General features: G+C 50.3%; 1 protein-coding gene across 4 annotated transcripts in view; it reads right to left on the bottom strand.

Annotated features, from left to right (window-relative positions):
• Positions 1-26585, bottom strand: part of EDA (ectodysplasin A) — a 58883-nt gene that overhangs the window by 15351 nt on the left and 16947 nt on the right. For all 4 annotated transcript variants that reach the window (XM_030449364.1, XM_030449361.1, XM_030449362.1 and 1 more), the window contains exon 2: positions 4879-4984. In XM_030449364.1, coding sequence (XP_030305224.1) covers positions 4879-4984 — 106 coding nt within the window. The remainder of the gene's footprint in view (positions 1-4878; positions 4985-26585) is intronic.

Genomic DNA, 26585 nt, shown 5'->3' with positions numbered 1-26585 from the left:
AGCTACACCTAGAGCAAGAAGATCTCCTGGAGTACCATCCTCACCTTTGCTTTCCTGGTTTCCAGAAGTGCCACAGGGCTGAACCCAGGCCTTAGAAAGTGTTTTGGGTTTTGGGTTAACAGACTTGTTAAACTCCTCTGGAGCTGTCTCAGAGGAAAGGCTGGTTGGAAATGAGCACAGACACCAGTCCTTGGGCTGCAATAAGTTACCCACAGACTTATTACTGTTTCTTCATCCCTGAGAAGTGCCCGAAGTGGAAAACCTTACCCAGGCACCTGCCTTAACACCCAAGGAAGGAGCTGAAGTCCTCATTTCACTGTAGGAACAACCACTGACAGCAACATCACACAGGGAAGGGTGGAGATTTGCCCACAAAGTTTCAACCATCACCTTAATTCCCCCCTTCTCCCATTCTGGGGGAAACCTCAGAGAAATTTGGAGGGGAAAAGAGAAGATAGATGAGTAAGGGGAAGCAGGGAGTGGGGTGAGGCTTCCTCTGGGGACCATCTCCAGGAAATGTTCTGTATTTACAGCCAGCTCATCACCATGGTTGCAGAGCACAATGAGGCTCTATCGCCCTTCATACATCTGTGTTTCTGGGAATGCCTGGGATCTGGGAATTGCACACAAAGGCACCCATTGTTCTGGAGGCAGAGGGACAAACCTGCCCTTTCCAGAGGAGAGGAAGCCAGCAGGAAAACTCCCTATTGTGATCTGGATATTGAAAAATATAAAATAATAAGCCTTGCTGCATCTTCAGTGCTGCCAGGTCAGGAGGGGGATGGCTGGGATGTGGCACCTGCAGGACCTGGAGCACGGAGGGAGCCAGGCACCAGCATCAGCCACCTGCTACACCACCCTAAAGCCACCCCACAGCCACCCAGTCAGACCAGCAGGGTGAAAACCCCGACCCTCCTGGCTGGCTCATCACTTGGGATGCTCCAGGTAGGAGCAGGGATTGAGGGGAGGCTCTGCTCTCCCAGAAATTTCCTTTTCATTTCACCCAAGAAGTCATTTGCAGGGCTGGAACCCAGGAGTTCCCATCCCAGCCCTTCCCCAGCAGTGAGGACTGCCAAAGTAGTAGGAACCAAATTGTTGTCAGCTTGAGGACAGCCATCTGCTCAGCCTCTTCCCAGCTGCCATGCTCGGAATCAAAGAATGGATAACAATCACTTCTGTTTCTCACCGAGCTCAATATGAAAAAAAAATCTAGGGAAAAAAAAAAAAAAAAAAAAAAGACACACACACACACACACACAAATCCCCCAAACCAAAAAGCAAAAGCCAAACAAACCAGGAAAGCAGCACGGCAGGGATCTAACTGGGAACAGAGATGAAAGTAGGAGAAAAAGAAACTATTTTATTATTTAAAAAAAACCAACACACCAATGTTTTTTAAAGAGCCCTCTTGACATCTGCTTTGTAAATGCTCTGTCATTATTTATAACCTCCAGAGCACGGAATTGTCTCTGTAGTTACAACCATGCTACTCCCATATTTTGGCTTTGCTAGCAAAGAGCCAGCAGCATTTTTACTGGTGCTCTGGGAATAGAGATCTAACATTTCATACACAGTTTATTTAAAAGTGGACTAATTTAACATTCTTGATGGTTCCTTTTAGCACAACTGTTGCTAATTACCAGCCCCGGAATGATTTGTTAATCTGGGAGCAGCAGCAGTTCCACAGCAGCACAAATACACTGAGATAAAAATGAAGGAGGGGGAATTTAAAAAGAGAAAAAAAAAGGGAAAAATAAAAGAGAGACTTTGGAGGGGATCAGGGGATCAGGTTTGAGAGAAGCAAGAGAAATTCAGTGACAGGTGGAGTGGGGAACACAGAAGGAAGAGGGTGGGGAAGGGACAACCCCACAACTCCAGCTGCAGGAAAACCCCTTGTGAAGCTCTGCAAATGTTGGGTCTGGGGGCACGGCCAGGAAGCTGGAGTGGAAAATGAGCTGTGCTCCTCAGGACAGGCATCAGCCTCCCTCCATCCTGCCTGCAGGGCCAGAACAAGGCTGGACAGAGGGACAGAGGGACAGAGGGACAGAGGGACAGGGGGACAGGGGGACAGGGGGACAGGGGGACAGAGGGACAGGGGGACAGGGGGACAGGGGGACAGGGGACAGGGGGACAGGGGGACAGGGAGAGGGACAGAGGGACAGAGAGAGGGACAGAGGGACAGAGAGACAGAGGGAGAGACAGAGGGAGAGACAGAGGGAGAGACAGAGGGAGAGACAGGGGGACAGGGGGACAGGGGGACAGGGGGACAGGGGGACAGGGGAGAGACAGAGGGACAGAGAGACAGAGGGAGAGACAGAGGGAGAGACAGGGGGAGAGACAGGGGGAGAGACAGGGGGAGAGACAGGAAGAGAGACAGGGGGACAGGGGGAGAGACAGAGGGACAGAGAGACAGAGAGACAGAGAGACAGAGGGACAGAGAGACAGAGGGACAGAGAGACAGAGGGACAGAGGGACAGAGAGACAGAGGGACAGAGGGACAGAGGGACAGAGAGACAGAGGGACAGAGAGACAGAGGGACAGAGGGACAGAGAGACAGAGAGACAGAGGGACAGAGGGACAGAGAGACAGAGGGACAGAGAGACAGAGAGACAGAGGGACAGAGAGACAGAGAGACAGAGAGACAGAGAGACAGAGAGACAGAGAGACAGATCTGGGCAGGCAGCATATCCCAGGACATGACCTCGGAGCCTTTAATTGGTTCCAGGGCACCACGTCTGGAGGGACCCCAACAAAAATGAAGCAAACACGAGGATAAAACATGACAAGCTGGGGAGGAGGACTGAAGCCAGAGTCCTCGGAGGAGCCATGGAATGCTGGAGCTGCTGTCTGGGGGTGGGAGGATCCCAGTGATAGCTTTGCACTCCTGCAGACAATTTTTTTGGGGTGTTTCCAGCAAAAAGGCACCAAAGCAGCTTGGTTGCTGCTGGCCCCCCAGGTCCCATCCCTGTGGCTCCATGCTCTGGGCAGAGCTGTGGTTGCCACCTTCCTCTTATCCCTCCTGACCTGCTCTGATCTGCCTGAACCCCCCCTTTCCACAGCAAAAGACCTGAAAGCAGATTTTTCTAAAAGAAAAAAAAGAAAAAGGACTTTTGGGAAAGGAACAGTGTGATCCTTGACATTTATAAATGCTGGCAGCCATCCCATCCTTGGTACCAAGATGAGCAGGGCTCTGACAGCCCTGGAAGGGGATGGAGCAGCCTCCCAGCCCACTCCCAGCCTGGGATCACTCTGGTCTCTCACTGCACACGTGAAAGGACTTGAAAGTTCATAAAATTAATTCCAGACAAATATTAGAGAGGCCTCAAGTGGAAAGCACATCTCCTTCCCTCTGGGAATTTATAGTTCGTCCACTTTTATCTTCTGGAGGCTCTTTGGAGATCAATCAGCTTTCCCTTTGCAAAACTTGAGAGGAAAATGGCATTACCAACACCATGCCATGATTTTATTGATTTTTTTTTTTTTTTAAAGAAAAAAGATCTGTTGCCCTTCTCTAAAAAAGCATGATTCCTTCATGTGGGTCTAAACCAAACAGCACAAGTTACCCAGGCAAGCTGCTCTGTTTATCTATGGATTTTATGGTTGTTACAAGGTCAGTCCTCACCCTGAGAGCTGCCCCTTGTTACACACCCTTCCACCTAATAAAACAGAGACAGTCAAACAAGAAGGAGCAGCCTGGCAGCCCAGCCTGTCCTGCCAGCACCCCTGGGGAAATGACCTGAACTGCCCTGGCAATTCCCCCATCACCTTACAGGGTCAAACCCCCCTAATTTCTGAAAAAACACTGATAAAATGGAAGTGGGCCATGTTCCTGGAGGGACTCAAACCTGATCCATACAGGGAACATTAGGGAAATCACAGCATCATTGAAGGGTTTGGGTTGGAAAGGACCTTAAAGCTGATCCATGGGCAGGGACCCCTCCCACAGCCCAGGGTGCTCCCATCCCCATTCATCCTTGGACACTGCCAGGGATGGGGCAGCCACAGCTTCTGGGGGAAACCAGGGGCTCAGTACCCTCACCCCAAAGAATTTCTCCCTCCCCCCAGCACGATGGGATGGTTGGTGGGACTGTCCACAGTGGGCAGGTGTGTTGTTGGACACCAAGTCCAAGACAAAGCAGGAGGAACACAGAGCAGATACAAGGGAAGGAGTTGGATATCTGGGTGACTCAGAGCAGGACAGGGGGAGGATGATGCCAAGGGATGGTGTCAGGAAGGGAAGCAGCATCTGGGGACCATGAGGGCAGTGCCACACCACAAAGGTCTCAGGCCATCCCCCAACAAGGCCACCAACACCTGGGATTTGTGTAACACATCCTCACTTTTCTATTTATCAAATCACAGATGAATAATTCTGGCATTTTGGTGCCTTTCCCCTCTTTTAACACAAGCTCTGTGCAACTGCCACTTCCCTTCCCACGGGCTTTGGACCCACCTGAGGCACCCTGTGCCCTGTGAAAACCCCCAGAGCAGCCACCACTGCCTGGGCAGCTGCTGAAGCTCTGCTAAGGGCAAGGTCCCCATCATGGGATGGTTTTAAGCGAAGTCCAGAGGATAACAAACAGACACAGAGGTACAACTCACAGCCTGACCTGAGCACAGAGCCTCACCAGCAGAGAGGAGCCCAGGCCCTGGTTACCCAGCAGGAGGAGTTTGCAGAAAATCCCAACAAAGCAGCACTGCAGGGATCAGAACTGGGACTCCTCCCCAGGAAGGCAACCAAAACCAGAGAGAAACTATTAAAAGCCAAAGATGCTGATTTGTCAACCCTAGCCCTATACAGAATTCTGGACATAACCATGACCTGAAAGAACCACCAAACCCCACAGCAGTGTCCAGGAGCAGGGGGTTGGGACTCACCATCCGGCCCTTCGCTGCCTTTACTCCGTTTGTTCCGCCGGACACGTCTCCCTTCCTCTCCAACGTGCAGCTTCTCCTCAGCATGGAAGAAGTTCAGCAAGGCCAGCTGGAGGGAGACAGAGAAGAAGTTGAAGGCTTTTTGGCAAGGATGGCTTTAGGGGAGGAGAGAGATGGGAGCCTGCACCCAAAGCCTTTCCACCAGGGAGATGCTGCTCCTGGATTCTCAGCTCATCCCGAGGAGCTCCGTCCCTTTGGAAGCTGTTGAGGACTTGGAAAAACTCAACTTGAAGGGTTTCAGGGGGCAGAAGCATCACTGGGGAGCATGGGACATCACAGGGAGACGGACATGGGCAGCGTCAGGGGAGAGCCAGAGCTGGAAGTAATCAAATGCCCCCAGTGCTGATGCCATCACTCCTCATTTTCCTCTGCAGAGCTTGCTCAATCCTGGAGCTCTCTCCCCAGTATTACTCACTGCCAGTAAGTTTTTCCTCTCTCAAGCTCTCTTCTGCAAGCCTCATTAGCTACTGAGATTCAAAGGTCTTCAGGGACCTTTAAATCCAATTCAGTATACCACATAAATTAACACTTTAAACCTAGAGCAAGCACATCTTTATAACATGATTTTTTTCTGCCAGGAGGCAAAAATTTTATGTAGCAACCTCATCTTATTCATGAAGAAAAAACCAAACAGTTGCTGCATGAAAAGACCTCTCTGACAGTTATTAACTCCACATCCCTCATCCAGGAACTGGGATTTGGCTTTAGAAACTTCACCAGTCCTCCCAGTTCCCCCAGGGCCTGGTGGCTCATCACCAGTGGCATTTTCCCCAGCTATTTCCACTTCCTAAAACAAGGAGTTTCCCAGAAGGATAATTGGAGGCCAAACACCTTGCTCTGCCTGTTCCTGCACCCAGGGCTGCTCTGACCAGGATTTTCTTTCTGCTGGAGAAACCTTGGAGCAATTATTTAAGCCTTAAAATGCCCCCACAAGCCAAACACAGCTTAAGACAAGAACCCAAAGGCTTCAGAAAAGCTGCACCAGAGGTTATCAAGTGTGTTATTGTTCTGAGAACAAAACCTGTCCCATCAAAAGCATCTTCAGAGGAGCAGAGAAGAATAAACTCCTTAACAGGAGTTCCTCCCTAAGCCAGGGGCCAGAAAAGCCCCAGTCAGAAGTCAGCATCACCAAAGGTGCCCTGGGGCTCTTTCCTGCCTCCCCTCAGCTCACACCCCCTGCTCCCCACTCATTTCCCAGGCACACACTCTTTTTTCCAGGCTCAGAGCATCCCAGTTCCTGCTGGATTTTGTGTCTTGCTTTACTCCCCCCCCAAGCCCCAGTGCAGGCTCATGAAGCAGATCTGGGAAACCAAAGGGTTTCCCAAAACAAAAACCCCAAAGGTTTTTCCAAACTCCCAAGCTGTTGGCTTGGCTAATTTTTAATTTTATTTTTTTTTTTTAAAGCCACTTATTTAAATCAAGTTGAAATACTGTAAAAAACTCACTGCAGAAACAAATTGCATTATAATTCAGGTTAAAACTTGAAGGGAACTCATCAGCTCTGCTTGTGGATGCTGTGATGACTTGGCTCTCTTCTCCCAGCTTTACAAAACAGGGGTAAATAAAAGTCCTGAGAAGGAAGTGGTGGGGAACCAGCCCCTGGAGACCTCCCAGCTCCTACCTCCCTGTCCCTTTGGCCACACCACAGATCAGCTGCTCCCAGCACTAAGCCTGAACCCAACGTTCTGTCATCTGGAGAAGATTTTGCAGTGGCACAACAGGAGGAGTTCTACCTTCCCCCTCCAGTATAAATTGGATTTTTGCACACCAGTTTGCCAAGCTGCAGCAATATGTGGAGCTCAGCCCACCAAAATCACCCCATTTCCTCCCCAGAATCGAGTGACAGGGCCCTAAGCACACTTTGGTCACCAGTCATGTGAAACCTGAGATTCAAATGAGAGGTGAATAAAACACAAATTCAAATCCTGGCTACCAAAGCACATCCCCCAGCTACCACAGCCCCCAAACCTTCCTCCTCCTCCTCCTCCCACCACAGGTGCAGTGAGAGCATCTTCTGCACCCCAGCTCATCCTCAGAAGAGGCTTTTCAGCTCCCATCATGAACAGGGGGCACAAAGCTCATTAAAAAGAAAGACAACTGCTCAGACCCTCATAGGATCACAGAACCATCTGCCTATGACAAGAACTTTCAAATCCATCCAAACCCCACCTCCCCCACATGGCATCTTCAGCCAGAGACCAGGTTGCCTCAAGCCCAGTCCAACCTGACCTTGCCACAGCTTCTCTGGGCAACCTGGGCCAGGTCTGACCATTCTCATCCTTAAATTAAGCCCCTTCCATATGCTCAGTGGACATAAGCTCTGAGTTTAAAAGCCTTGTCCTGCCTCCACGGTCTCTTATCAGTCAGCCAAATGCTAAATATCAGCTGAACATAACATCCCCCTTTAATTGGGTCTTTTTAATAAGGCCAAGTCAGAAAGGGAGATGGCAGTGAGGGTGAAGGAGTGGAACCCCCCTCTGCTTAGAGACAACCCAACCCAAATAGCTTGTGACAGCCACTGTCACCGTGTCACCTACAGGCACAGGTTGCTTGGAGACCAACACCCTGACACCAAGCTTTCCTGCACAAGTGACACACCAGGCACACCCTGCTAAGGGACACAAGTGGTGTGAGCAAGGAGACAGAGGAGCTGGTGCCAGGGACTGCTTCAGCAAAGCTTTTTTCAGTGTGCCAGGGCATTGCAGTGATGGGATCACCCCCAGGGAGGTCCTGCTGGGGATGCCCAGGGCAGGGGATGGACAAGCTGCTTGCTGGGTGCAGCCCATGGCTGATGAGCCCTGCTCAGCCCCAGCCCCCCCAGTGCTGATGGTGGCCAAGTGCTCTCCCAGGACTCAAGGGCTCTGTTGTTCCCCAAGCTGCAGCTGCAGGAGGTCGGGGACCCCATGAAGGGCTCCCCTGTCTGCCCGGGGAAGAGCCAGAGAGGCTTTTTCCATTGCCCTGCCACATTCCTGACATCAGGGCCTGGGCTGTTGTGCCCTCAGCTAAACCCACAGACTCTGTTATTTAGGGGTGAGAAGGGGGAGGATTTGCAGAGCAGAACCAGGAGATGTTTGCACCCATCCATCCCTCCCTCCCTCCACGAAGGTGGCCGGGCCAGCACCTTGGCCAACCCACAATGGACCCTCCCACAGCTGAACACTTCCCAGCATTGTAAAAACACCCAGAAACACTCCCCACAGATTCTTTTGCACCTGCTCCCCCCCAGAAGAAGTCAGTTTAGGTTTTTGGTTTTGGTTTGATTTGGTTTTTCCCTCTGTACAGCTATGCAACAGCAAAGTTTGGAGCACTCCACATCTCCCTCCTCCCCCCCCCCAAGCTAAAGCCTTCAAGTTATCTTAATTTTAGAAACACCATGGAAATCCATTACAACTCCGCATCAAGAAAATCACTCTAGGATGTGAAAAGGTCAGAAAGGCAGGAGAGGGAAAATCCCAAGGGAAAACCATACCTCGAAATAACCCGGGACACAATAGCTGGGGTTTGCCTCACCGGAACGGATCTGCTCTGCCTTGGTTTCAACCAGCAAAATAAAGGAAAACAAAGGCATTCAGGAGAGCTGATGTGCTCAGCAGCCTCAGCAGAACCTGCTCTGGGAACAAAGCTGCTCTGGGATGTCAGGGGGGCACTGTGGGAACCCCCAAACCCCCCCAGCCTGCAGTCAGACAGAGACTTGGCTGGTTTGCAAAGGTGGAACTACCACCCACCAGAAAATGAAGAGTGAAGACACTTTTACTGATATATACAGTAATTACAGACATCTACCTGTATCTAGGATTATAAATACATTTTTTCTTCAAGGTACCATAAACCAGGAAACTTCCTTCAAGCTCTGAAACCCAGATGTATCACAGAGTTATTGCTGGATACCCAAACCAGGTGCACTGAGGAACAGAATTCTGGGATGCTGAAACCATCACTGTCTAAGAGAGCAGAGTTGGGAAGCCCAGGCCAGCATTCAGGTGCACAAGTGGGTTTCACAAGTGAAAAAAGCACATTCCTGTAAAGTCCTGCAGAGCACCAGCACCCCCTGACTTCTCCCCATGCTGCAGGACAGAGTTGGCTCCCAGTTAATCACGAGGCAGCCAGCCCAGGCAGCTTTGGATGTAACCAATAAACCCCAGCAGCACATCTTCCAGCACCAGAGAGAAAAAAAAAAAGTGAGGAAAAAAGCATGAAATCCCCCTCTTGTGTGGTTACAGCCCAATTCCCTCCTTGTCTGCAACTCTGGAGAGCATCAGGGTGAGAGCCCCAGCCTGCAGTGCCACTCACTGCCCTCCTCTCCCTGGTGCTCTGGGCAGATGGAGGCTGTGGTTCCAGGAGCAGCTACTTGGGGATCAGCACCATTGTCCTCCAGCAGCAGTTTGCCTCTGGTAACACGAGGTGCAAAAAAAAAACATGGATAAAAATGAAGCTGATTATTTTCAAACTGACTAGAAAGTAGCTCAGGGAGGAGCTTTGCTGTATTGGGGAAAAAAAAACAAACCAACAATCAACAAAACCCAACCCACTCAACATATTTTCACTCTTGGTTTTGTCATCATTTCTTCTTCCTCGTAAAAACTCGAGAAGTGGAAGAGCAAACAATTCCCATTTCAACATGGCAAGGATGTTTACACCATGTCCTGTCTGCCAGAGAAGCCCCAGCCCTGAGACCAAACCCCTGCCAGGGCAGAGGGGTGATGGGGAGAGCAGAGGCTGCACCTTCCACAAGTTTCCTTCTCCCAGAGCTGGGAACCAAAGCAATCCCATCACCTAGGGGCTGGGACGTGAGGAAACAGAAGCATCCTTGGTCTCCCAGATGGAGAAGGACCAGAGAATGCCACGGAGCAGTGGTGTTGCACCAACCAGAAACACCCTTTTGGGGTTAAATCCACAGCCCTTAACATCCCACCAGCACTTCTAAGCAGCAGATTTGGGATGGGTTTGATCTACTGAGCATTTCCTTGGGCTGAGCAGCCTTTCCAAAGGGAAGTGCCCAAGCCCTGAGCCACAGCCCGGGTCTTCCAGGCACTGTGGTGGCAGAAAATCATTAGAGAACAATAAGAGAGGAGGGAGCTTATTTCCCTAGGTTTTTATTGGTATTTTAACTTCACTTCCCAGGAAAGCCACTCTGGTTTTCAGCACAGAACATGAAACCCAATTGCCACTCACGAGTTCCAGCCTCTTTACCAGTTGGCAGCGAATTAATTGCCATTAATTGCCATTAATTGCCATCGGAGGGTCTAATGAGCCACTGACACCTTCCCTCAGACCTGAGCCCTTCCCAGGAACTTTCCATTTCTCCTTTTCACGAGTTGCAGAGCTTTGAGCACAAGCCCCAGGCAGACACCAGTTCCAATTGCATCTGAACTTCCAGCAGCTCAAACTAACCTCCCAAATCCAGAGGTTTTGGTGTAAAAATAGCATTTTCCAGGGAAAAGCCTACTTTGAAAAAACCCCAAAATTTCACCCTTCTCCTGCCAAAAGACCCTCAGCATCAAGAGAGGGTCACTCTGCTCCAGGTAGCACATCCCAGGGAGGTGCAAACTGGTGAAACCACGAGTACAGTGTGTGGAAGTCAAGGAGGAAGTGAAGGGAAACCTTGGCCCAACAGAACACACAACACACAACTCACTGTTTACCTTCTGTCAGCTCAGGGGACCTGAAACAAAAGCACCTACACCCCAACACCTTAACTTCAACACCTTCCCAGCTGGGTGTGACACCAAGACACCTGGAAAAGGTTTGGAACCAAGGAGAGGTTTGGAACCTGGAAGAGGTTTGGAACCTAGAAGAGGCTTGGAACCTGGAAGAGGTTTAGAACCTGGAAGAGGTTTGGAACCTGGAAGAGGTTTGGAACCTAGGGGTTTGGTTTATAGGGTTGTTGTCCCAAATGCTCCCCCCAAGACCCCTTTAGGGAAACTCTGCCATGGTCTGGAGACGAGCTGGTGCCTCCCGTGAGGATGCTGGATGATGCTCTGCGTGGTGCAGAGCAGGGGCTGAGCTTCCCCACGGTTACACCTGCTGGCACCAGGCAGGAAAGCTGAAACACAACCCAGATGTGAGGTGGAACAAGGTCAAAGCTGAGTTTCACACCACAGATGAAGACACCTGCAGTAAATTTTTTTAACGGGAGCGAGAGCAAGAGATTCCTGGTGCAGGGTCCCTGGCAGAGCCCTGAGCTGGGAGCAGGCTGGTGAAAAGGCTGAGAAGTATCAGTGTCAGGCCAGGTAAGGAACTTAAATCAGCTCCTGGTGGCTCCCAAGGAAATCAAATTTAGCTGTGAACCAGCACCAGGCAGGGATCTGCTCTCCATTAGCACAGATTCTCAGGTTTTCACGTTTTAATTCCCCTTCCCAGGCTTTTTGCAGCCCCGTGTTCAGGCAGCTGGGCCACCTCCCCCTCCATATGGAGGTCACGGGGTCTCCTCCTGCACACCAACACTGACTCTTTCCTTATTTTACCATTGATATTCTCCAAGCATTTGTGCACTTCTGAAGAGCCCTGTGCACACTTGCTTTGGGGGGAAACCCCACCAGCTCAAGCTTTTCTCCACCTGTGCCTTTGCTCATGGTTCCTCACCACCTGCATCTTCTCCAGTACATCCAGGATAGCACCAGGTCAACAGCAAACTCAACCCCAAAGCTCCTCAACCACCCCTGAGGTGTCCTAAAGGTGTCCTCCTTGGGAGAATGCTTCCTTTCACTGTGTTTAAAAACATCTTTTGGGATGCCTGGCATGTTCCTGGCAGGAACACTGAGCTCACCTGGCTTCCACAACCAACACAAGAGGAACCAACATGAGGTGAGGAGCCCATGCCCAGAAGCTGCTGTTGGGCTCCTCTCTGCTCAGAGTGCTTCTCCTCCACCCAACCCCTTCACCTGGCAGCACTTCCAGTCACTTCTGGTCAGACAGAACCACAAAGTCCCAAAGTTTCAGGGATGTTCAGATGAGGAACAGTCAGGCACCTCCTCTTTGAGCCCCACTCCACAGCAGACATGGACTCCAGGTGATAAATCCACCTTTTCTTCCAAGAAATGACCAACCAGCAAAAGAGACACAACCAGACCCTGCTCTGGAGCTTCCCACTGGGAACAGATTCATCACATTTGTACTTTTCTCTTTTGAAACTCTACCTAATCCCACTGCTTGAGACAGGACCAGTTACACCACAGCAGGAGCCTGGGATCATCACCAGGGTGATTCTCAGGGCAGACACTTCCAGGAGAACATTGGTCAGGTGCTGGAACTGATGAATTGCTCCTTCCTCTGCAAACTTAGTCCTGCTCTTGCTATCAGACACCCACCCATCCCCTCCTAACCTGTTTTTATTTCCTTCTCTATTTTTAAAATCTTAAAAAACCCCAAAACCCACCATTATAATTCTGAAATCTTCTTGTTCTAACCTGTACAAATAGATGAAGATTAAAACAATATTTCCCTGCTCCATAACAAAATAAACACTTCCTGTGGAAGTGCATTTTTCCTTTCAGCACAAGGGCTTTGGAAAAAAAAATCTTTTCTGGATGTTAAAATTGGCTTTCAGCTATGATTAATTTTTATGACATATTATTGGAAGGAGAAAAATGGAAGGGAAGGAAACAGGAGGAGGGAATCAAGTAGTCCAAATCAAACAGTATTACCATTAAATGAAAAACAAGCCCACTGGAAATGTAACATCTATGAACTCACAGAATTGTTCTGGTTGGGAAAGACCTTTGAGCTCATCGAGTCCAAACCTTGACCTGACTTGAGCAAGCCCAGAATGATGGATCCAATGTAAGGATAAACACTCCAGCCCAGAAACTGGGGAATAATCACCAGCAAACCATTGCACATCCATTTAAAATCCTTTTCCCATTTGAGCCCTCAATGAAAAACCCTGAAAACCAGGAATACATCAATTCCCTACTTCCCAGCTGCTGAATCCCATCCTGTGGCAGAGCAGGGGTCTGACCCAGCACATCAGACACTTCAGATCCTCAGGTTTGAGTTGCTTTTAGGAGGAGCATCCACTCAGAGGGTGGTGAAGGCTCCAGTGCCAACCCCTGTACCTGTGGGAGCACGCAGAGCAGTGCTGCAGTGCCTGCCAATTAATTCCCTACAATTAATCCCTTCAAATAAATCATGCTTTTTTTTTCCCCCCTCTTTTCCTAATTAATCAGATCCACAGCAATTAGTGTCAAAATAATAATAATAATAACAAAAAAAAAGAGCCAATGATCTCATACTAACAGGATTAAAAGCTCTGCAAGCTCCCATTTGGTTCCTGGGCACGGCGATGTCCCCAGGAGGCAGAGCCCTTCCCTGCTGGGATTCCCAACCATCCCACAAGGAAAGTGGCCATGGTGCAAGCTGGGACTCACGGGAAGAACACAGGACACAGTATGGGAACAGGGAAGGTGAGAATGTCCCCTCCAGCCCCAGCAAGCAGGAGCCCCAAGGTACCACACAGGGCTCCCGGGTAAACCCTGATCTTGGCACAAACTGGAGTGGTGCTGGTGGGGGTGGTTGGTCCCCTCCTGCCCTGTTTCCCCCTGGATGCATCAGGTCTGGAAGAGGAGACACCAGCAGCTCCCTGTGGTGGCCCTGGCACCCCCTAAAGCCACCAACACCAGGGGGAAAACCCATGGCAGAGCCTGAGAGAGGGAACATCACCAGGGACTCCCCAAGCCACCCCTTCACCTGCTGGGGAACCGGAGGAGCTCAGGGTGTCTGAGCTGGCTGAGAGGCACCAGGACGGGTGGGAGAGATGGAAAATACAGGGAGAGAGCTGGGAGGGATTGAGGGATGGGAGTTTTCCACGGGAGGTGATCTCACAGTGGGTTCTGTGCATCCCTGGCTGTGTCCTCAGCTCAGCTCAGGGCTGCCCAAGCTCCACTTGCTGCTGCAAGGACCAGATGGATCCATCATGGATCCATTTCCATGAGGAAAACAGCCTCTAGAGGGAAGGGCTCCCTCCAGGGGAGCTGAGGGAATGCTTCTCATCCAAGCACCCCCCACACTGCCCCAGCAGCTGCCCTGTGAGCAGGAGGTGCAGCAGGCACAGCGGGAGCGTTTTGGGGCTGAGCAAAGGGATTTCCTTCAAATACAGAACCCTGCAAAGGGGCAAGAGACTGAGCAGCACTTGCTGAGGCAGCAGCAAAGAATTCCCTCCCAAGATACCATCTTCATCTCCCCTCTTGCACCTAAAAACCATTCCCCCCTGTCCCATCACTCCCTGCCCTGGTCCAAAGTCCCTCCCCATTTTTCTGGAGTCCCTTCAGGGACTGGAAGTTGCTCTAAGGTCTGCTCAGAGCCTTCTCTCCTCCAGGATTAATTTCATCATCATCCTTTTCTTTTCTTTCTCCCCAGCAAACTGCTGGATACCAGACAAGGCAGAGGCTCTGCTCCCTGCCCACCTTGGAGCACACAAGGTGACCAACCTGTCCCAGCACTTCTGGGGACCCCCCGAGGCCAATGCCCACTCCCCACATCCCATCCCTGAGGAGCAGCTTTATCATTCCCTGAAAACCAGCAGAAATCCTGGACCACTGGAGCTGCCTGCCAGCTTTTTGCTCAGCTTTTGACACTGGGAAAGAGGTAAAAGCAGAGGATGGAGACCTGGGCACCACGTCCCAGGCACCTCCAGCCCACACCTTGGTAGGGCACATGCACCAGGGCTCTGTTCTGGGCTCCCTGCCTGCTCACTAACAGGAAACAGTGGCATAGTGCAGGAAAATGAGGAAAACAAGGCAAACCACCCCTCCTGCAGCCAGGGATGATTTTCCTGCTTCTCTGGGTGAGATGAGCAGACACATGGCTTGGGGCTCAGAAGAAGGGAAAAAAAAAGAAAAAGAAAAAAGAAAAAAAAGAAAAAAGAAAAGAAAACAAAACAAAACTGTTTACAGACAGAATTTTGCAACTTCTCCAAATGTCACCCCAGGTCATGTTTTGCCCATGCTGGGGACACAAAACCTGCTGGGAACCCTGTGCAGCCCCACGCAGGCCCCAGCAGCACAGGGCTGGGCAGGGACGGGCAGCAACACGTGCAGAAGAAGGACCCATAAAACCTTCTGTAGGCTTGAAACCCAAGAAGGATGGAAACTGTTTACTTTTTGCCAGGAAAAAGTATCAACTATATCCTCCCTGGATTTTTCAGACAGTTTGCTTTGGGTTTGTTTGTTGCATTTTATTGTTGGGTTTGTGTTTTTTTTTCCTTTCCCCCCTAAAGCTGAAACTGGCTTTCCTAAATCATCCTAGACAGACAAACAGGGACATCACACTGCTTCAATACCCAAACAAAAAAATCATCCCACTGGCCAAGTTCTGTGACAAATGAAGTGCACTGAAGCTTTTATTCTTCCCATAGCACAGCCTGAATCTGCAAAGAACTGGAGCTGGGTGCAGCCAGCCATGCCAGAGCCATGCCCAGGACAGGTCAAGAGCAGGACCTGGAGAAAATCCCATTCCTGAGGAGCAACCAGCTGGAGCCAGCACTGCCCAGGTCCCACCCGAGCTCTGGGGATGAGCTGATGGGGTCCTGATGTTTTTATTCCCTTGACCCTTGGGAGCAGCCAAGTTGGGAAAGGCTCCCACGCATCTCCAAAGGAAAGGGATATTTTATCATCATAACCTGAAATAAACAAAGAGCAGAGGAGACAAGATGCTGCTGGGAACTACAAAGGGCAGTTGTAAACACAAAGGCAGATAGAGCAGATGGATGTTCTAAACAATTTCTGCTGGAGCACAACACATGGGATACATCCCCAGGAATTCCCTGCAGCCAGAAGCCCCGTTGCACAGTCCCAGTTCAACCTCCAAGCACTTCACTGGAAAGGAAAACCACTAAAAGAAAATTGGTGCTATCCTGGCTCACACCAGGACACCTGCTTACCCTGAAAAAAAGTCAGGGTAATAATAAGAATAATATTGCAGTCAGAAACCCCCACACCTGAGGGTCCCCCCGTGAAGGGAAGGATGCTGGAGCCTGGGGCAAGGACCTCGAGATCCAGGTGAGAAGCTTTGGGTTTGAGTGAGCACAGGCAGCAGGAGATGCTTGGTCTGGACCACCAGGAGACTCAGCTCTGGCTCTCCTCAGCTTCTCAGGCAGCTGCAGAACTACTGGAGTTTGGTTTCTTAGAAGAGTGGAGCAGCACGGGGTGGAACATGGCCAGGGTGAGGAACCAGCCCTGGTGCTGCATCTCTTTGTCCTTACTTTAAAAAAAAAACCAAAACCAAACAAAACCCAAAAAAACCCAAACCAAACACAAAACCCTCCAGAAAGTAGCAAAAAATAGAAACTACCAATGAACCAGGCTTATAAAACAGATTATTTTGGACCTCTGCCATCATTTAGATGCTGGTATTTTGCCAAGAGCAGTGCACAGGATTTGTGCACCTCGAGAGGGTCAGCTCCTGGGCTCCTGCTCTCCCAGCTCAGCAGCCCCAGGTTTTTTTAGTTTGTTATTTTTTTTTTTAATTAAAAATTGAAAGCTGTCTGGTTCCAGCTCTCTCCCCAGGATCAGTGCAATCCATCTGCCAAACACACAGAAGCATCACCGCAACACAAGGCAAATATTTAACTAGCACGGGGTGAACCTTTTTAAAGCAGAATCCTGCTCCTCACCATCAACCCCAGCTGACTGCACGGTGCTGACACTCTGGATGTCACCAACTGAGTGTCCACATTGGATCTGAATCCCAGCTCCCCAAAGGAGTGACCTCCAAGTGCCCTATAAAAGGACCAACCCCACAAGGAGTCCAAATCCCAATCCTTACACTGATGCCATGACCCATCCTGATGTCACAGCAGCCTAGCAAAGCACCCAGGATGTGCCAGGAAATCAGGAGACCTCTCCTGAGGATCAGAGGTGAACTCCAAGCCACGTCCTGCAGCCACCAGGTCCATTTAGCAACCCCAGAACATGCCCAAACCAGGGTGTCCACTGGGCAGACCCCCAAAAGCAGATGGAGCTCAGAGGGGAGGTTCTGCACCCTAGGCTGGGGATGAACAGGGAAGAACATTTCACCAGAACAGTGATCCTGGAAAGAGACCCTGAACTATCAGTGTGCTCTTGCTTTACAGAAACTCAAACCAATTAATGCTCAGCCCCCTCCTCATTCCCAGATGCTCACACAGATCACCTGGGGGTGGGGAGAGCAGAAAGTCGAACAACTTTATGCAGCAAGGTCAACATTCAGAAGGGGAAGAAAGCCAAATCCTCTTTCAACTTCTAGAGTAAAGGAAAAGAGAGGGCAAAGAGCATCTGAAAGGGATGAAATATGTGCAGCACCCCAAATGCAACCATCCCCCCCCTCAAAAAAAAAAAAAACCCAAACAAAAAGTCAGGTAAGAAAGTGATTACACTTGGACTGAACATACAAAGCACCCTGCACCTCCTGAACCTGCTTTCTGCTGGGATGCTGTCAGCTTTGCATTAACCAAGGGGAGGAGGGATTTCTGAGCCAGCTGTTTCTGTGCAGACAGGATCCCCAGCTGCATGTCCCAACACCTACCCCTCACTCCTGCTGATCCACACCCCTCAAGTGGCTCTTTGTCAGCCACCCGAGTGTTGACACATCCTGTCCTGCAGAATTATGCAGAAATGGAAAGCAACAAAAGGCTGAGCTGAGCTTCTTTCTGTGGATTAGCTGCTCCCATCCTCCTCGCCAGGAGCTCTGCTTCTGCTGGGCATTTATTGAGATAATTCCCCTGCAGATGCACTGGGCAGGCTCAAGCTGAGCTTTAATGCACCACAACAAAGTGCTGCTGCTCTCCTGCTACACAGGGAGCTGGGAGATGCCCAGGTTTTCATCAAGACCCTCTCAAAAGTGCTTAACTCTGAGTGAAAGAGCAAGCAAATGGTGCTGCTGGGCTGCGAGTAAATGGAGGGAGGGGAAGACGTGGTGGGAGATGCTCTTCCTTCCTCCTTCTTTCTACTGGAGCATCCCCAACACATCTCACAGGGCCTCAGCTGGGCTGCAGTTAAAGCTCTGTCACCTCAGCATCCCCTGTACCTCTGGAGATCAGTTTGCCAGAATCACAGAAGCATCAGAACATTTGGGTTGGAACAGACCCTTAAGATCACTGAGTCCAAGGGTGACCCCAGCCCTGCCCAGGCCACCCCCACCCCATGTCCCTCAGCTCCACAGCTCCAGGGCTCTGAAACCCCTCCAGGAATGGGGGCTCCAGCCCTGCCCTGAACTGTCCAGAAGGTTTTGAGATGCCTGGTGCCATGGGAGTGAAGTCTTCCCATTGCCATGGTCAGGGTGGTCAACGTGTCCCACCAAGACACAGGAGCTGGGGAGAAGGAAAACGTCCCCATCACAAGCACCAGAAGCCCAGGGCACAAGAGCAGTGACACTCTGGGCACTAAATCTGGTGTCTTCATGAATTTCACAACTTTCCTTCTCTTGACAACTTGTGAAGAGACTTGAACTGTGAAGCCAGTGGCCCATTCCACTGAAAAGCAAAAACAAAACCAAGAAACAAACAATAAAAAAGAAGAAAAAAAAAAAAAAAGGGGGGGGAGGAAAGTTTTATTCCTGCTTCACAATGACAAATCCCTCATCAACCAGAAAAGGGCTCTGTTAGCAGCCACTGCCCCAGCCAGCACGATGCTCCTTTTCTTTCCAGCTTATCCCAAGACAAACAACTTGTGCAAAATTAATTCTCATTTTCTGTAGAGCAAATGCTCCTCAAGCTGCATCAGCCAGTGTCTGAAGGGCTGGCTTTCTCCTCACAAATCAAACAAAGAACTGAAAGAAAGAAAGAAAGAAAGAAAGAAAAAAAAAGTGCTTCAGACACAAAACATGATCTTTTATATAGCTTGAGGTCATCTTTGTCTTTCTGCTGGTGGAGGGACAATGCTGGTCTCAAGTGTATTGGGTGGCTGGGGCATGCAGAAAGAATACACTGGGAAGGCAAGGGGATACTTTATAATCAGCAGCATAAAGCCAGAAATTAAAAAAAAAAAAAAAAAAAGGAAAATATAAGTTTGTGCACATGTAAGCACAGGACAGTTGTGCTGAGGACTCAGCATCCCTGCTGGGCACAGGAGCCTGGCTCCTCCACCCCACAGCCTCCGTTTTGCAAGCCCCAGCAGAACAGTTTTTGGGGTAAGAATTGCTTATTGCCTTTAAACAATTTTACTGAACACCCAGCCCCGGGCAGAGCTCCAGCCTGCTCACTCCTTTTGCAGCAGGGAGTGACTGCACTTCAAGAATCGTTTCAAGCAGTTGTGGGGGGGGAGGAAAAAAAAAACCCCAACCCACACATGGGTTTGTAACACGTTCACCAGCTTGGAGTCATATGTTGCCTGAGAGACTTCACAATATCATCTGGAGAAAGAACAGCACATAAACACAGTGCCTACATAAGCAAAGAGCCTGGAAAAGGAGGGGGAAAAAAAATAAAAAAAAAAAGATTAGGGAATACTCTGGCAGGGTTTGAAAGGGTTTGGGGATCAGCTGATGGTCTGTCCTGATCAGCTCAGGTAATGCCCCAAGACCTGAGCTCTGACAGGTTTGTTTTGAGGAAGAGGGGGATGGAGGAGAGATGGGAGCTTGAAGTGACAATAAAAACAGAGAGAGCAAACCAACACGGAAAACTACCTGCTGCACAGTGACAGAAACTTCACAGGTTTTAAAAATCTCCTTAGAGCACAACCTACCCAAGGAAATGTGATTTTCATGGCCATTCCTCGAGGTATTGCTACATGCCAGCTTTTTTTTTTTAAAGCTTGCTTTAATTCAGTTCCTACCAGTTTCTCACGTCCTCTCTACAGGCAGCTCTGTGTCACTGGTTTGCAGGAGGGATTTGAGGTGGAAATGCCATTTCTAGACTGTCAAACCATCCAGGGATTGGGAGAGACCTGAAACTTCCAATCCACTTCACCAGTACCTAAACCTTCATCCTAAAATCCTTGGGACAGACCTCGGATTTAACCTCTTGCAGCATCTTCAAACCCAAACCTGTTGCTGAACAAAGCTTCAGTTGGTTTTGAACACCCTCAGGTTTGCAGAGCATTTCTCTGGGGCTGCAAATGAGCCTCCAAACCCCAACATTCCCAGGCAGGTCAGGGTCAGAGCAGACCCAAGAGAGTCACAAGCACCCCATTTTTTTTTATTATTTTTTTTTTACCTCTGCCAGACAGACTGGAGAAGTCCCAGAGGGGTTTAGGAGCCATAAATCATGGCAGCCCAGACCCTGGGGGACACATACTCACCCATTAATCTCTCCCCCAGCACACGAACAATTCAGAGCCTTGGTCCCAGATGGTACAAATTAGTCCTTACGATGCAAATCACAGCCATAAAGAAAAAAAGAAAAGAAAAAAAAAAAAAAGCCAAACAATAGAAGAGAATCCAAACTTTACCAAGAGACCATTTTCTCGCAATATAATATTACGTTAAAGCTCGCTCCATAAATCAGGGCAGAAATGCTCCTGCAGAAGATGACTTAATTTGAGGAGGAACATGTTGAAGCCTCTTCTAATACAAAAAAGACCTTTCCAGAATCACCTTACGTGCCCCACAGCAAAAAAATACACAGACTGCAACGCCAGGGGACCAGGGGAAGGGGTTGGAAGGGACCTTAAAGCCCCCCCAGTGCCACCCGTGCCATGGGCAGGGACCCCTCCCACAGCCCAGGGGGCTCCAAGCCCCATCCAACCTTCAACACTGCCAGGGATGGGGCAGCCACAGCTTCTGGGGGCAACCTGGGCACCCAGGGGCTCAGCACCCACAAAGAATTTCTCCCCAAGATCTCCTCTCCATCTCCCCTCTCCCAGCTGCAAGCCCTTCCCCCTCATCCCATCCCTCCAGGCTCTTGTCCCAAGTCCCTCCCCAGCTTTCCTGGAGCCCCTTCAGGCACTGGAAGGTGTTCCAAGGTCTCCCCATTGGAGCCTCCTCTTCTCCAGGCTGAACACCCCCATCTCTCCCACCCGAAGCAGTTAAACTTCCCTGTGATGCTCTGCACGGGCTCTTCCTCCAGCAGCCCTGCCAGCCTGGGATGCCTTTTTTTCATTAAATCACCAGTTCCAAGTGGAGAGCTTTCCGTAAATTTAATTTGAGCTAATCACTTTCTTGCCAAAGGAGCAAAACAAATCAAAGGTTTATTTTAATGCTATTGAATTCATGGCCTGTAAATTTAATTTCTATCTGTACTTTTTGTTTAAACATTTTACAGCGTTAATTACAATAAGCCATGCAAATTAGTCTGGCAGTGCAATAAAAGGCCTGTTATAACAGATAATAAACAGTTTGACCCATAAGCTCATTCAGATGCTGTTGAAGTGGGTGCTCTGACTCACAGGTTGAGATCCAAACCTGCACCCTAGGAGCAGGATGGGGATCTTTGTGGCAACTACAACGAGGAGCACTGACGCAGAAGGTCACATTCTTTCCAAAGGAAGATCCTGGAGCCAGCAGATGGCCTGAAACCAGATATATGGAAACCAAAAACCTCAATGTCTGGCTCTAGGACTCCAACTAAACTACTTCAGGCAGGTACCACGAAGCACCACTCACTATTTCTGCTTGCCCGTTTCAATGCCAAGCTTGGTGCAAATAAGTGATAACTTTACTGGAACAACTGGAATCCTCCAAACCATTCACCCCTGAACCCCCTTTCTTAGGTCTGTAGGGAAAAAACACCTGAAGTGTCCCATCTGTTCACTCCTTGCAGCACCTGGAGGACAAGCTCAGCACCCTTCTGGTCAAGGAGGTTTCCCCTTCCCCTGCTCCCATCTTGCACCCAAGGGGAAACACTGACTGAGGAGATGCAGGAGGGATGGAGGGGCAAGGAAGGGTGGAACAGGGGCAGGAGGGAGGGAAGGGAATGCAGGGCTGTGTGTGCCAGCCCCAAGCTCCAGCTCCTGGCTCCTTGGCAGGAAAGGGCTCTGCCAGCCCCCAGCCAAGCTGCCAGTGCCAGCTGAGACACCTGGAGCAGAGATCTGGAACTCTTCTGGTTTTATGAGACCTTGGAGAGGTTCAGCAGATGCAGACACGGAGCTGAGCAGCAAAGTTCTCCTTGCTGGACTGCAGGGTAAGGAGGGGATCCAAAGGACTTTGGGAATATCTGGTTGATCCTTCCCTCACCACCCAAAAGCCTGGGAAGGACTTGGTGCCTGCCAAGACACTTCCATGCCTGGGAGACTGCTGACACCCAGCCAGGGAAGACTTCTCACTTCCAATGAGGAGCAGGTGATGGCTGCTATCACTTGCTGACATGAGAGCCAGCCCAGCCTGGCACAGGATGCTGCTCTGCCCCAGGGACACCCAGCTGCCCCCCCATCCCAGGGCTGTGCAGGAATGTCCCCCCACCCAGGGCCACCACAGCTCCAAGGGTCAGATCTAAGCCCTCATCCTCCAGAGGAGCTGCTGCAGCTACCCAGGGGGATGGAGATGTGGGGAGAGCTGGGAAGGCTGCACTTAAAAACCTGTGAGCAAAAGGGAAAGCTTTCTCATGGGCGAGAAACAAGAGAGCCAGAGGAATGGCAGCACCTCGCTGGTCAGCAGCACACTAGCCTTGTTCTTTGGAGCTCACCATCCTTACCCTGCATCTGTCTCTATCCTGGCAGGAAGGTTTGGATGCTTTTTGGAAAGCCACTTGTCCCAGCATCAGCTGCAGCCACCCCCTGGTCCTCACAGCACCTCTCAGAGGTCCAGGGGTGAGGGAGCCTCAGCCTGGGAATGTCCCTTTCTTTCCTCCCTGCAGTGCTAGGGGTGGTGTGGCCAGAGCAGGAGGATGTGGGAATTCTCCTTACCAATGGCTCCTATCAGGCTGGACACCACAAGCACCCTTCTCACTTCCCCGTGTCTGGAGCACCAGCTGGGCACAAACAGCTTTGGTGCTGGTGGTTTGGCCCTAAGGGGAATTACACCCTCCTCCCACAACAGGAAATTAAGTAGTTAAAAAATATATATATAGCAACTGGAGAATGCCTGTCCTTAACAGCACCTTCAGGCCACGTCCTACCTAAGGAAAAAGGCACTGAGGGAACAATCTGATAATCAAGCCAAAAAGCTGCAGCTCTTGCTGTCCTGCCAGCACCCTGCCAGCACACCCTGCTGCCTGCTCCCCCTTTTTCCCTGCAGGGTTTCCCCCCGAGAGGAGCCCACAGCTCCCAGCCTTTCTGCACTCACCATCTCCCTACCTACTTTCCTTGCTCCAGAGGAGAAATCCTGGGCAAACAACCACCAACCACCAACTGCTCCGCTCGCACGCGGCCACGAACGCCGCGGGTTTTACAGCCCCACATCTGGCACATCAATGGCTTGCCTTGATTCCTTCTGCATGGTGCAAATGACATCAACTCATTGATCTCATAAGTTAATATGGGGTTCAAAATAAAACAGGCAGGCAGGTGTTTTTCTCTGCACGTTTGGCTTTTTGTCTCCCTTTCAGATGCGAGAATGGCTGAGGAGAGCTCGAGGGAAGCCATGGGGGTCTGGGTGGAGGTGGTGGCACGGGGGCTCAGCTGCATTTCAGGAGATCTGGTTTGAAAATGTTGGCTCAGCCACAAGCCTCTGGTGCTCCCTCGGGCCAAGGAGGCTCCTTTGCACACACATCTTCCATCCATGGAGCGGGGTGACACCGTCCCCAACCCAAACCCTGCAGAGCTCTGCAAGCACAAAGTCCACCCACGCTGCAGACGTGTCTGGAACCAAAAGCACAACCTCTGTTTGCAGCTAAAATGGAAGAGCCCTGACTGGATTCTCTAGGTATGTAAAATAGACACAATGTGTGAGGAAGAGGAAGGAGCTGAGCCTTGGGGAGACAAAGGAAACGAGGCCGAACCCCAAGAAAACGGCGCAGCGAAAGGCGAGGGGCACAGGGAGCATCCTGTCCTTTGGGGGTGAAGAAGGTTGGGTAGGTTCAACCCAAGGGTGCATGAAGAGTCAAGATGCCTCTAGCTCAGAGTTCTGGAAACATAAGGCTCATTTATTCTTCCTGGAAGAGTATGGGCAGCTGGAGAGAGCCCCGGTAGGTTCACGCTATAAAAAGAGAATGGCACAACACAGACAAGAAGGAATTTTCCATTCAGAATTAATTTGTTTTCATTAACACCCAATTCCATCCCTCACTATTAGAAGAAAAAAGCTCTTTTGTGAAAATTTCTTGAGGCTGACAAGGCCAAGGCAGGGCTGGAAATGCTCCTCCCTGTAACAATGGCCTCGCTACACGAGACTGCCCACAGGAATAAGCAATATCAGGCTTCATATTCCTGATATCCCTGGGCTTAGGAAGTGTAGGGAAGACACTTAAAAGCCAAGTTTGGTTGTGAACAGCCAAGTTATTTTGTCTTCAATATAGAAATCCCCAAACCCCCACCAGCCACGCAGGGATAGGAGCATCCTGTACTCCTTCCATACTTTAGGAAACATAAAGAGAAAAGTGTAACCCAGGTAAGGTGCTGGAGCAAGGCAGGGAACCCAGGAGAATCAGATTAATCCAGAAATAAACAGAAGAATGACTCTCCTTCTCCCCTGACGACTACCATCTAAAAACACTGAAGTGAAACAACTGCTGAGACAGCCCTGTAATAAAAAGAGGAGCAAAAATCACTTCCCAGGTTGCAAGAGAAGGGTTCTTTTGGATATTAGTGCGTGGTGTATGGATGAGAAATTTAATGGCATCTTCTCTTTCTACAGAGTTGCTGCAAAACTCTGGGGAACCCAGAACCAACTCCAGACATTTGCTCCTGGTAAAGATGCTTGAACAAGTGGAAGGGGATTCCACGGAGGAGACAAATTCAGAGGAGCTGGAGAAGGAGCCTTAAAAAGAGCCCTGGAAAAGGACACACAAAGCCCCAGGAACCCCCCTGTTTCTGGGCATCATTCTGCTACCAGGCACAGCTGTCCTGTGGGGGTCCTGTCCTGGGAAGGGCTCTCCCCACCTCTCATGGGGCAGCAGGGGATGGAAGGTCCTGTCCCAGCCCAGCTGCTGGCAGCTCCACAGCCCTGCTCTGGGGGGCACCCCAAAACCCCACCAAGCACCAAGAGCCTTCCAGCCTGGCAGGTCCCTCAGCTACTGCCCTGCTCTGCAGCCCAAGTTCTGCTTTGTTAGGGCTTTCGGGCTGGTTTTTTGGTTTTGGGTTTTTTTTTTTTGTTATTTTTTTTCTTAATACTATGTTTAAAGTCATGTATTGTTCCAAAGTTTCCTTGTTTCATGTCATTGTTTGTTACTGTGCTTGAAAGTTGGCACATATTTGTTCAATTAAAGATTTATTTGCACTATTTGTTGAATAAAGATTATTCTTGCTAAAAGCTAAATAAAGTTTCATAAAAACTCACACATCCCATAAACAAAATACAATGTCCCTTCCAAAAAACCGTTGCACAAAACATTTCAAAATCACTCCAATTCATTATACAATAAATCCACACACAAAATAACAAGACCTTGCCAGAATACATAATAAAATCTCATTACAACACTTTCAGACCCCAGCTTCAAAGCAGGAACACAAAGCCCCCGCCAGCCCCTTCGGCCTTCAAAAAAATCCCTGATGCTGGGGACGCAGGGACCTCCCCAAAGCCTCCAACACCTCCACCAGCACCCACGGGACCTCCCACAAAGCCTCCACACCTCCACCAGCACCCACGGGTGACAGATCCACAGCTCCCTGCCTCCCGGATGCTCCCGCTGGCTCCCAAGCCCCCGTGGCTGGTGGCCAGAGGGTCCCCCCTGGGGGTGCCCATGGCCACTGTGCAGCTCCTGGGGGCTGGGGATGCTCTCTCCTGGCCCAAGCATCCCATAAAAGCAGTCCCAAAGCACGGAAGCAGAAGGCGAGCAGGGCTGCCAGCAGCTTCAGGAGGAGTCAGCACAATTGCCACACGAGCCCCGAAAGCAGAGCCCAGCTCTTCATTAAAGCAACAGGCAGGGGTTTCAAAAAAAAAAAAAAACAAAACCATTAATCCTTCCAGAGCCCAGCACATTAATAATCTGGTTGATGATGGTTACGAGTTGGCTTTGCAAAGCCCAGCCAGTTGGGAAGACAAAAAAAAGAAAAAAAAAAAAAAAAAAAAAGAAAAGAAAAAGTCCTTTAAGTTTGGGATGAGGTTTGGGGCAAAAAGAAGCTGTGTTGCAATCTGCTCAGGGAATCCCAGCCACAGCTCCCAGCAAACCAGCAAACCCAGTGGCCCCATCCTCCAGCACCCCGAGGGCAGCTCGACCTGCTACAGCAGATGATGGAGATGATGTTGAAACCTTCTGTGCCCCCAAAGCCAAGGAGCCATGCCCCAAAAGCTGTGCTGCCAGGGGGGGTCACCTCGTGGCAGATGCCTCCATCCTCAAGCAACAGGCACCATCCCAGCACCCAGCTCACTGCCCACAGCTTGGAAGGGGTAGAGGGTGTTGGTTTGGTTTTTTTCCCCCCTTCATTGGAAGATGTCCCCAGAAGGGTGGTGGCCATGCCCCCCAGGAGCTAAGGCAGGCTGTGTGGATGCACTCACCTGCTCCCCCCGTCCATGTGCATGCAGTTATTTTGGAGCAGCCCCTCTGGAACTGTGCTGGTGAGAAGCCCCCTGCCTGGGTGGAGAAGCCCCCAGCAGATACCCCAGAGCAAAGAGAGATATAGGACAGGTCATGAAATCATCCTGGGCAATGCCAGAGATTCGGGACAGGGCTCTTGGGCTCAGCTGAGCAACGGAAGCTCTGGAAT

The sequence above is a fragment of the Calypte anna genome, chromosome 4 (assembly GCF_003957555.1).
Source record: "Calypte anna isolate BGI_N300 chromosome 4, bCalAnn1_v1.p, whole genome shotgun sequence".
NCBI classification, from domain to species: Eukaryota; Metazoa; Chordata; class Aves; order Apodiformes; family Trochilidae; genus Calypte; species Calypte anna.
This window is presented reverse-complemented; position numbering and strand designations above follow the sequence as displayed.